We start from the raw sequence: 12,476 nt of genomic DNA, 5'->3' as shown, positions 1-12,476 counted from the left end.
TGGATTTCCCTAGGACTTTCTTCCTATCACATCCCTACTAATTATTATTCCACTTGGTCAGCTGCTCCCTATCCCCCATTCATCATGTGAAAAAATCAAATTTCAGCAGTAAAGGAACAGAACAGCTAAGAAAGTATTTTAGTGTGGTGAGACATGTAAGAGAGCAATGATGGGTCTACTTTGCTAGGCACTATTAGATTGGTCCTCTAGATCATATCTAGGCCCTTAAGATTTTTTCTATCATTTGCCTTCCACTCTGCACTTTTTGTTGGGATGCTGGCCAGACACTCACTACACTTCTCTTCCAGGGTTTCCAGGACCGGGTATCAGTAGAAAAGGACTACAGGATGTTACAGCAAAACATATCTTCTCCCCAGTTCAGAGATTGCTTTAGAAGCTCATTTTCAACATAAATTTTGCTTAATTCCAAGTTAGATCCTTGTCCTCTCATCACTTGATGGGGAAAAGGATAAAGGAAAACATCTGCACACTCCCAAACCACATGCATTTACTTTTATTATCTCTTAATTTAGAAGTCATAATCAATGTTAAAACCACCCGCAAATACATGCTTGCTTTTCTTTATAGAATAAAGGAAATAGATTATAGACTATAAAATAAAACTTTGCTTTTGATCTCTAATAAAGCTATACACCTTGTAAAAAATCTAAATTTTTTTCTCATTCCCATATTAAACAAGTTGCCATCATTATATAAAAATATTTATTGTATCTGGTTTTAGACTACCAGTGCTAAGTTAGTTATGCAAAGTATCCAGCAATCAGGATACAAAAAACCTAGTCTTAAACAGACAAGGTCTACAGCGCTAAATTCCCAAAGTCAGGACCAACTACTTCCATTTTAATTGACTGTGAAGCATGATGCTGTGCAGGTTAACTTACAGCATCTCAATAAATTGTTATGGATGACAGCCACTCACTAAAGAAGCAAAGAATTTATTACCCATTCCATTTTTAATAATTCAAAGAACATCAATAATTATGACCTAATCAAAAGAAATGTCTGAGCTATGTAGTCTCATAAGATTCACTGTGATTCTGTACAGATGCAAATATAGTAAATGGAAATTTCCTGACAATTTCTCTTAAAGAAGACATTGACAACCCAGAATATTTTGTGTTACTTGAACTAGGTGTTCAGATCATAGAAGGAATTAATTATTCTGTCTAAATAACCTGAATTTGCAGCTTTTTCCTGTGTGAAGTACTTATTGTCACTAGTAGTTCAATGACTACATCCAATCTGTCGTAAATAAAAGTGAAAAAAAATTCAGGTAACTCTAAAAGCAGCTTCATCTAAGAGTTTCAGAAACATCAAATAAACATTAGGGTCCATGCTGAGCATGCACAACAGGCTGCACACCTAGCAGGGAAATCAAACTGCAAATCTGGAAAAAAATTAACTGGCAGGAAAAGGGGGAAACAAACCAAAACCAAGGCAAATAATGCTTTGCTTTTTCAAACTACATAACACCTCTTCACTTCTTGTTCCTATCTCTTCAACTCCTTCAATAGATACAGCTCATGGATTTTGAGGAACATTATCTCAGATGTTAGGAATACCAATATCCTATTCCTGTGGAGTTTAATGCAAGTGGAGTCAACAGCTTTTTTGTCTTCATATTGAATATACTGCTGATTATAAGGTTCCACCTGCCTGAAAACAGACATGAAAACTTTAGGCCATGTGGTCCCTCCTACAGGAGCCTTTTCCAGGGGCCAGTGAGTTATTGCCTGAGGAACATTAAAAAAGTAGTAAAGGAATACACTCCCACCCTACTATCAAACAATCTGTACAGGGCTAATTCTAAGTCCAAACAGATTTATTCACTAGGATAGGATTGCAAGCTCATAATGCCAAGGTTGTCTTAATGGGTAATGAAACTTTGGACATGACTCTCACTGAGCATTGTGTGTACACAGGAAAAAGTCTCTCAGGAAGCCTCTATAAGAAATTTGGTATATATGCCTATACTTTAATTTATACTGCAATTAAAGATTTAAGTATAGGCATACTACAAATAAATTACACTGACAGTCTTCTGTCATACCCAAGCCTGAAAGTCATTTGGACCCAGCTAATTATTCAGAAATTTTCTTGTCTCACAGGGTGATGCTATTTTAGAACAGGGTACCAATAATTGGACAGTAACCATCCAGAGCTTCCACATTCAGAAATCATTTCTTTAGAAAAAGACTAGCAATTACTTCTTTTTGAAAATCTGCCAAGTTATTCCCCAGGAACAGAGGCAGTGAGAGTCTACAGCTATAACAAATCAAGGACCTCTGTGTTCGATTTCACTGAGGCAGTTGTGTGTCAAAATCCAAGCCTTCCAAGCATCTCAAAAATATACTAACTGCTGCCTTCTACAAGAAAAAAAATCACGTTTGTCCCTCATGACACAGATTTTCTGTTCAGAAGCAAACAACCCTGTCTGATAGGTTCTCAAAAGAGAAATTATTTTCTCCCAACACAAACTTATGGATCCGCATTTGAAGACAAAATGTACCTACATACAACTACTCACAGTGCAGATGCTGTTGCAATGAAAGGAAATAGCTTGTAACTCTCAATGCACTTCTAATACACCCAGTAAAACTGCTGAGGAGTAAAGTAGGGAAAACAAAACTGAAGCACTGTGATACAATGCTGCCTCAGCTGCTGCTGACAGATTTTGATGGAGACAAATTTCTTGCTGCTGACAGATTTTAATGGAGACAAATTTTTAAGACAGTTACATCTGCACAATTTTGTGCTAAAAGACCCAGACTTCTATCCACAGAGTAGTATTTTCACTAAAAATACAGCGACAAATGCCCACAGTCTTACCTTAGAACAAAAAACCTGAGCAAAATAAACAACCATATGTAACAGTGAGATGCATGAAATAAGAAGACTTCAGATACCATCAGAAAAGGTTGTCAAGTCAGACTAACATAACATACACACACTCAAAACCTTCCTTTTACCTCACAAGAATACATACGCTAGAAATGATGCAAATGGTCTACTTCTTTACTATTCCTGATGTGTGTATGACAACATATCTGCTTATCGACTTGGAGACAAAATACATTTCTCTATTTCCTCTTCAGTGAGAGCCCTCTGAATTTCACTTGAAGGTGGCTCAGGTGTTTTACAGTCAAAGCTGATAGAACAGTCTTTGCTAATTGTCATCTTTATTTTCTGCTCTGAGTTACCTTGATAACTCAGTGTAATGGTTTGAGCCATTACACTGGTTATGCCTTAAATCCTGTGCCTTACTGAAATATGCTGAAGCCTGCAGGGAAAGCTGGGGTAGAAAAACCTACTTTGAACTGAAGGAGGAAAAGAAAACCAAAAAGAAAAAAAAATGAAATCCTATTAAAGTGGTCTGGGTAGCTGTAATTTCCAGCTTATTCATTTGACATTAGTGAGATTGTGTACACAGCAAAGGATTTAAGGATGATAAGACTGCAAGAATAAACATCAACAGCTGCATGGTACTATAAAAGTGTTCAACTATTCTTGCTTTAAAAATACCATGACTGTAATGAGAAGAACTCAGGGGGGTGGGGGAGGGTAGAGGGAAGGGGGAACAAAATGCACTAATTCTCATCACTGCAGAATGGTGGAAAAAAAAAAAAAAAACAAAAAAAAAAAACAAAAAACAACAAAAAGAATAAATAAAAACATTACTAATGTCACTGTGCCAGTGAATCCTTGGTTATAATCCATGATCTCACCTAAATGTAATAAATTTGAGGTGAGGGAAGTCAGTTTACTCCTTAGTGAAAGGACATCTCAGATACTCCAAAGTGTCAGAACACTACAATGCAGCTGATGCTCTGTTGAATGCAGCAACTGCTTTCTACCTTTGTACACTGAAACCCTGGATCCACAATTGTTGCTGCTAATAGTGTTCATTCACATTTATGCTGCTGAGATTTTGAGAGGACCACATGCACTAAATTTTGATCACACTACAAGGCTGCATTTTTCCTTTGCTCTCTTGGCTTTCTGGCCATCTCTATGCGAGCTGCAAACAGATCTTTAAAGCAAATGTATGCTGAAGGCAGGGATTTTTGCCCTCCCCTTGTGATCACACAATCCATGATGAAGAACAGATCAAAACAAAATCCTCATCTCTGGCATGAAGAAAGCCAAGCATGGAGAATTTCAGCCACGTGGGAATTTGGTTCGGTAAAATACTGCATAATGATTACATAAAGAGGCTTTGATTACTGTAAAATTCAATGATACATGCACATCTAACAGCATTGGAAATCCTAAATGATTACACAAGCCTTTCATGTTTATTCATCAAATATTTAAAATACAGCATAATACAAAACATTTAACTAGTTTGCTTTGAGAGCAATTTATTATGCTCTTCCATCAAAAATTTGCTCAAGAAGATAAAGTCTCACATTGCATCCAGTGCATACGTTTCTAATGTAATTTTTAAACAGAATTATTTGCTCAGCTTTAGTTTTTAAGTACAAAGCTTCAAATGTAAACATTTACTGGTACAAGCATAACTATAACTGTAAAAGACACTTTTGCAAGGCACATGGTAGAGGAAGAAAAATCTGTTCTAACAGACTGAATTTGCTCTTTTCAATTTCACAGAACACACGCCTCAAAACCTCAAAAGAAAAAATCTGTTTCCAACCTCTGAGTGCCTGCTTTCATAACAAATAAACAAGAGCAGACTTACCACTGCTCCATACACCTTTGTTTTCATATTTTTAATCCTGATTGGATACTTTGCTTTGTTTTACATCAATCTCTACAAAGGGTGTATTATCTAGCAATGTCTACAAACCCTTCTGACGGAATAAGCAAGGAAGGAGAGGTGATGGGGTAGCCCCAAGTATCAGGGAGGGTTCTGATTGTCTAGAGATTAATGATGGTTACTATAAAGTGTTTACAGGAAAGGATCAGGGAGAATGGAAACAAGACAGATAGACCACCCAACCAGGATGAAGAGGTGGACAAAATGTTGGGAGAAGTCACACTATCAGTAGTCCTCATTCTCATGGTGGAACTTCAACTTACCAGATATCTGCAAGAAATTCAACCCAGAAAGGGTCCAGGAGCCCTAGAATGTTGGAAAGAGGCATTCCTGACACAGCTGGTAAGTGAGCCAACAAGGGAGGGCACATCACTGGATCTTTTTTTTGTGAACAGAGGAGAACCAGTGTGTGATGTGTTGGTTGGGGGCTGCCTCGTGCACAGCGATCACAAAATAATTAATTTTCAAGTCTCAGAAAAGGAAAGGGAGTCAGCAGAACAGCCAGTTTGGACTTTGAGAGGGCAAGGTTTGGTCCATTTAGCACTGTGGTTACCAGAGTCCCTTGGGTGGCAGTCCTGAGGAGCAAAGGGGTCCAGGAAGGATGGACACTCATCACAAAATCTTAAAGACACAGAAGCAGGCCCCCACCATGCCAAAAGACCTGCTGTTGGGGAAGAAGACTGGGCTGGATGAGCAAAGAGCTTTGGCTGGAACTCAAGTTGAAAAACAAAGTTTGTGGCCCTTGGAAGAAAGGGAAAGCAATGCAGGAGGACTACAAGGATTCCATTAGCTTATACAGGGATAAAATTAGAAAGAATAAAGGCTATCTAGAATTTCATTTGGCATCTGCCATAAAAGACAGTAACAAATGTTTCTATAAATATGTTAGCTACAAAAGGAGGACTAAGGAGAATCTCATCTTTAATAGATGCAGATGCACACAGAGACAAAGGATGAGGAATAGGCTGAGGTACTTCAAATGCCTTCTTTGCCCCAGACTTTAATAGCAAAACCAGCTGTTGTCAGGGTACCCACACAACAGAGCTGGAAGAACTGATCAATAAATTAAAAACTGACAATAAATAAAAAATTGCCAATGAGAACAAATCCTTGAAGTGACTCAAACATTTCCACGTTGATGCATTTATCTGAAGGAAATCCTTCACCCCTGCAGTGCCTGGGCTCCCATGAGGGCTTCAGTACCTAGCCTGCTGGCAGCACCAGCCATCCATCCCTCCTGAGGAACAGCTTCCTCCAGGGCCTTGGCCAGGGGTCGTCAGCATCAAAGGCACTGGGAGGGAAGGCAGATCAACTCTCTGAAAGAACAGAAGCTATTCTATCACTTGAGGGCATGTCTTCACAGCCAGGTTGCTCCACACTGACTACACAAACACTGTGCCATGCTCTGTTTCCTGTATTTGCTGCAACATAAATATTTCAGAGGAAAACATCCCGGCCTTCTATACACTTGCCCCTTGAACACTAAAAGTCATCATTACAAACGACAGGGCAGTGCAAAAGCCACCTTGGATTTGTTTGACTGTTCTGATGTGCTCTGTGCTGGTCTAGGGAGAGGCAGAGCAATGAAGGATATACAAGAATTATATATTTGCAAGCTTTTTAGGTAGCGCTACAGAGACTGCAACAATCATGCCTATTTTACTGAAATCCCCAGCTGATTAAAATAAAATTTAAATGAAAATGTTATCATTTACTAATTTGTGCCTTTCTTTCTAAGCAATTTTCAAGGCAACCCTTTAAACTTTTAGAGAATACCACTGGTATCATTGCTAGGTACCTTTACAAATCTTTTCCCAAATGTCAGCTCTTAGAACAAACCTTTGCCTGATGTCAGGCAGCAATAGCATTTGATTGGCAGAGTAGGTGGAAAAGGAAAAGAAAATGGGAAATTGAGGAACAGTAGGTTACAATTTTCCCTGAAGATACAGCAATAGGGAGGAGTTTGCCTCAATAAGAAAAAAGTAATAAAAGGGTAGGAGAAAAAATAGTAGATAGTTTCAAAGGGAGAAAGATTTTTGCAAAGCCAAATCCTCCCACTAAATTTTCAAGGGTGAGGTGCAAACAGCAGTAAGTCTACAAGTGGACTTTATGTCTATACCTATAACTTTACCAGTCTTGACACTTATCCTCAATTCTCTTACAGATAGACTAAGATATCTGAAACCTATTTGTACCCTCAGCCACTTCAAAGAAAGAATTTATATCAATATAAATCCAAAGGAAAGTAGTAAACCCAAAGTATAAACCCAAAGTAGTTTGAATTTCCCTTTTTGTATCCAAGACTTTTGAAAAATAGAGAAAGACTGACAACAATACTTTAGGTGGATTCAACACGCAGGTGCCCCGAAGAATCAGAAAACATTCCTCTCCTGCTCCTAATAATGATGAAGAACGTCTATCTTGATGCAAAAGGAAAACTCAACCTATCATCAAATATATATTTATGAAAAAAATAGATGATTTTGAAAAGAAACATGAACATTTAAAGCTTTAGTGCAAGTGTTTCTGTGGGTAGGACTGTAGCAGTCTACAGTACTGCTCTATTATGGAGAATGAGATAACAGGAGTTTCTAATTTGAGGCAGTATTCCTCTGCAAGTCCTGCAGAGATGGCAGTGAACAGAACTGACAAAGGGAAGACTTAAGAGTTGTCTTTAAACAAAGTATTGCACTTTGCTTCAGTTTTTGATGAGAAACTGTTTTGGTATTTTTAGCATTCACAGGAGTGAGATACTGAGTGCACTCTGGTGCAGGCAGAGAAAAGGAAGGCGAGGTGGAAGATTTCACATTCATCTCTGCTAATGCATTTTACACACTGCTCTGCAGCTCTCCTAATGTTCCAGCCCTGTGTGTCTCTTCAGTGGAGATGGCCAAGCACCAAACTGCATGATGGTGGTGGGGTGACAGAGATCAATGCCCATGAGAGAACACGGAATGCTGTCGCTTCAGATTTGGCTTTACAGCTTAACTCAAAATGCCTCTGTCATGATGGATAGTCTTCATTTTCCACTCACCCCAGTGGGACTCAATTTTAACAGGGACGCTTGCAAAATCAAGAAACACACAAAGCAAAACCTTTTGCAAAATTTCATTCCTGGTGAACAGGTTTAATAGAAGATTCAAACCCCAAGAGTTAAAAGACATGTAATTTAAAGCCTAAGTAATCTAAAATTGCCACTTTATAACATATGTTCCCATATCCAAAACAGAACTACTAGCCCTATTACTTATAAAATTATCAAATTAATCTGATTTTATTCTCAGTGATTAAGATGAAATTTGACAAGTAGAAAAAGGAAGACCAGACTGTTAAATGTGTAATATTTTAACAGCCAGTTTCTCCTTGCTCTCAGGAGATAACAATGGAGTGGCTCTGTGCAACTTTCAGTATCACATGTGAATCCCAGTAGTAATATCCATCCAAAAGAGATTATCTTTGAAGGGGCAATAAGATACAGAAAGTTCCCAGCAGGTACAGAAAGTTGGTCCTGCCTCTGCTCCCAGCACTTGTCCAGGTGTGGATGAAAAAGAGGTGGCCCAACTCACTGGGTATGATGTTGGTAACTCTTGCTGCAGGACACACATATTTCAAATACAGAACGACTTCTGCCTCCCAGATTAGGCAGTAGACTCCTTTCAGTGTAACACGAAATCATCAGCTTTGCATTCTCTGTGGCTCTGTCATGTAGCAGTGGTACCTGACCTGTGCTATGCAGCATTGTCCCAGAGAATGAACCTGGCTTCAGCTCTAAAACTTGCTAGACCAAGCTGGGCTAACCTGCGTGCCTGTAAGAAAGGTAAGAAGAGCATGCTTGTGCAAAAGTGGGACAGAAGTAATATTTCAACAGTTTAGAAGCCTATAATTCTGATCTTATGAGACAATGACAAAGGACAGGTATAGCTCCAGCATTACAACAAAACCAACTTTATAAAATCCTAAAGAAAGTGTAGCTCAAGCCAGCAAAACATAAATTTGCTCCTGGCAATAGGAAAAGAAAAATCTTTGTGATGTAGAAACAGATGTCACTATACATTTTTAATGATAGAGTATTACCCACCCACTGTATGCATGGCTTCACTGGATATATTTAAAGGAAATTTCAAAAGCATTTCAACTACTTTATTCTAAGCATATCAAAGTAAACTGGGAATACCACAGACTTGCTTAAAAGTTTCTATTTACATGAAAACTTACAGTAACTAATCACTTAGAAAGACTAGTCAAAACAAACACAAACCTCTGTTTCATTAAACTAAAAACCCTAAATTACAGAAAATCTGACACAGCCAAGATATAATTATGATCAAAATCAGACAGAGATGCATTAGAAGTGAAAAGTGCAGTCAGAACATTCAGTGTGTCAAGCATAGTGAATGTGATCCCAGCTGCACAGTATTTCAATATAATTAAACAACACTTCTTACATTATGTAAATTAAATGACAGGTAAGAGTGAAATAACTAAAACCTTTCTGATATAGGAATACTAGCATTGAAAGGTTATTTTCAAGATTTTTTTAAAAGTGCAGGCCAAAAATAAATTCTGGCTGTTTCTCAGTGAGGAGCATCCTCTTGCACTTTAATATTATCATCTATGTGCACAATTCAAGAAGTATTTACTTAGTTTTATATTACAGTAAAAATCCAGCAGGTTTGAAAATGAGAGCTAATTCTCTTGTATAGTCAGTCAGGTTTAACAAAACCCAAGAAAAAGCTTTACCCTGTAATGTACTTACTGCCCTTTCCCCACCTTATCTACAGTCTTCTATTTGTGGCAGTAAAATCCTGCTGAATTTAATTAATGCACAGAATTCACTTCTTATAGTTGCAGCAAGAAATAAGAAAAGTTAAAGTATATATTTTATTAGCTACTGTGAGCTTATTAACTGAGGCAAGCAGTAGTACAGTCCTGATGCTGTGGGAATTGTTACTGTAACACAATTTCTGCAAAATATCTCACAGTCAAATCCAAGGTTTATTTCTGCCCAATTATTTGAACTGGTGTCTGCTCTGGAGCACAGACTGGAAGAGCAGGGCATGCCTGGCAGGCCTGGATTCCCCTCTACCCCCAACTGGATTACCTGTCTGTTTGGAGGAATGGTGGACTACATTTGGTAGCCACAATATGTGGCAGCACTTTTTGAGGAACAAGAAATCCAGCTCTACTGTAGACTGGAGAATCAGAGCCATGACACCACAGCACTCGGAGCAGTTTTACTGCCAAAGGGACATAGCCAATTTCTTGGGTGGTGAAGCAAGCATAGAAATCTGTGCTGTTGCAGCTATGCTGGTAACAGTACCAAATTATGGTTCATTTCAACCTGACTTTTATGAGCCTACATAAAAATCCAGACTTGAAAAAAAGTCACCTAAGCAAACAGAAAGTGAGATGGTTTCTAATTCATTATAGGTAAGAAAGTCAAGTTTTATCAGGACTGAGATTTTAGGATGTAAACAGAAGTCCAAATATTGCCACAGATGAAGTTGCAACCAGGGTAGCCTGGGGTCATTCACATATGCTGCAGATCATCTTGATTTAAATCTTGCATCTTATTTAATTTTTTCTTGCCTACATCCAGCTTTAAAATGGCTGAGTAGCAAAAAATGCTAAATGTATGTAAACCAGAGATGAGATTAGTATTTTCCCCCCACAAAAAAGATACTGCAGTACAGATCTAGACTGTTTCACATAGTAACAATATAAATAAATACTATTACAAAAGAGAAAGGTATTCTCTCATTATTTACAAGCTACATCAATAGGATTCCCTGGGAGAGACTCTAGTCCTGTCCTACAATTGTAAGGAACAGTTACGGGAAGTTCTTACAGATTTGCAAAAAGCTTATCAAATTATATTAGTCCTCCAGGGTAGATCTTCTCTTTCATAAGCCTGGAGCTAGGAAAGCAGTAATATAGGGAAAAGAACTATGAACCCAGTTCACTTTTATCACTTACAGATAGGATATTATTTTCCAGTATCTGTCAGTCAGAATGAAACTGGAAGGGAAGGACAAAATCCACCTCCACTCACTCAATGCCTGTTACCTGTCCACAGGTGACAACTCTATTGAATAAATAGCAGATCCCATTTTAAGCCCCCATAATCTAATCCAATGCCAAATTTAAAGTACATACATTATAAAATGAACATACATGTCCCTTCCCCAGTTATTCTTAAACAGAGAAGAAATTCAGGTTCTATGCTTAAAATACTCCACACATTCCCATGAAAGAGCACAGTGAGGGGACAGAACCAACCTGCTGGCTCACAAAGTTTGAAAATTTAAACAAATAAATCAATAATTTTCTACCTGAAAAAAATTACAAGTTCTCAAACATAGAACTTTACTTTTGTGAGCAATTTAAAGACAGTCTCAATCTTTAAATCATGCCTTTAATTTCCTTCTTCTAGATAATGAACACACATGCAGTCAGGACATAGCTTGCACTTGCTTTAATTATGCTGGGTGCCAACTACAGATATGCAAAGAGCAATTCAGTTAATTAAATTCAGGTGTCAAGGGCCATTTTCGATGTCTAAGAGCAAACTATCAGCTGGATTCCAGCTGTTGCAGAAGAAAACCACACATCTCCCATAGGTCCTATGATGACATCTAGCTCTGTCCTAGGCTAAGACAAAGGCTTAGCCTTTGTCTAAGGCTGTCTTAGATTACCTGGAACACATAAAATAGTACTCAAGCACTTTATTTGGCAGTTAAATTACTTAGATTGTCCCACTGACCTTCATAAATCAGCTCAAGTGAGTAACTTCCAAAAATAAAAAGCTGACTCTGTATTCAAGAATGTACAACACCGGCACCCCAAATGATTCACCTTTAGCTGTGACACTCTAGAGCTTGGACTGCTACAAATCAATAACAGAAGCAGCGACAGAAAAGCTGCAGGTATCACCACACAAGAGATTAAACTATGAGTAGCTCTCTCCCAAGTTACAGACTCTACTGTCATTCTGGTTTGTGCATATAAGTAAAATATTATCAGAAATATATTTCTGAAAAATTATTTACAGTGGTGCTATCTCAGTCTATTCTATGTGTTCTCTGCCCTCAAAAAGCACAGCAGAGCAATCTTTTATTTGCCAGGAATACCTGTGCTGACTCATATAACCAGTTAAAAACACCCATCTCAAGTGCATGGTTCTCTTTCTCTATTCTCCAATATATTAACAACAGACAAAGTAGATTTTAGGCACAAGAGAACAACAAAACCAATTTCACATCAACCCATTTCCCCAGTTTGCTAATGAGAGCCAAAGAACAACAAGATCTGTACAAGGAATGAAGCAAAGCACTTACCGTGTCTTGGGATTTATCTTTGACATCATAGACTGTTAGTTTTATTTTAGTTTCCTCATAGATGGGGTATTCCGGTGGGAAGGTCACACCAGTCAAAAACAGTGGATCTTTTGTACCCTGTGCAACATGAGTAAACGCTCAGTAAGGTAACAGCTGAGCAATGTGAGGGATGTCACTATGGAGGTACAGAAACCCAAAAGGTGTCAGCTGTCTACAGCACAGATGAAAAGAGCTCAGTTTTATTACCCAACCAATGAGAAAAAACAAACAGCCTTACAACTTTATCAGGAAAACTAAAAACAAACAAGCAAAACCCAAACAAAACCAAAACAACTTCCTGT

General features: G+C 38.1%; 1 protein-coding gene across 9 annotated transcripts in view; it reads right to left on the bottom strand.

Annotated features, from left to right (window-relative positions):
- INPP4B (inositol polyphosphate-4-phosphatase type II B) overlaps window positions 1–12,476 on the bottom strand; it is a 296,397-nt gene that overhangs the window by 147,491 nt on the left and 136,430 nt on the right. For 7 of the 9 annotated variants that reach the window (XM_085578230.1, XM_031504683.3, XM_085578232.1 and 4 more), the window contains exon 5: window positions 12,136–12,252. The exons of the other annotated variants lie outside the window; for them this stretch is intronic. In XM_085578230.1, coding sequence (XP_085434356.1) covers window positions 12,136–12,252 — 117 coding nt within the window. The remainder of the gene's footprint in view (window positions 1–12,135; window positions 12,253–12,476) is intronic. 9 annotated transcript variants of the gene reach the window in all.

The sequence above is a fragment of the Lonchura striata genome, chromosome 4 (assembly GCF_050655825.1).
Source record: "Lonchura striata isolate lonStrDom1 chromosome 4, ASM5065582v1, whole genome shotgun sequence".
Classification (NCBI taxonomy): domain Eukaryota; kingdom Metazoa; phylum Chordata; class Aves; order Passeriformes; family Estrildidae; genus Lonchura; species Lonchura striata.
The sequence above is the reverse complement of the archived record's forward strand: the minus strand, read 5'-3'. Positions and strand labels throughout refer to the sequence as shown.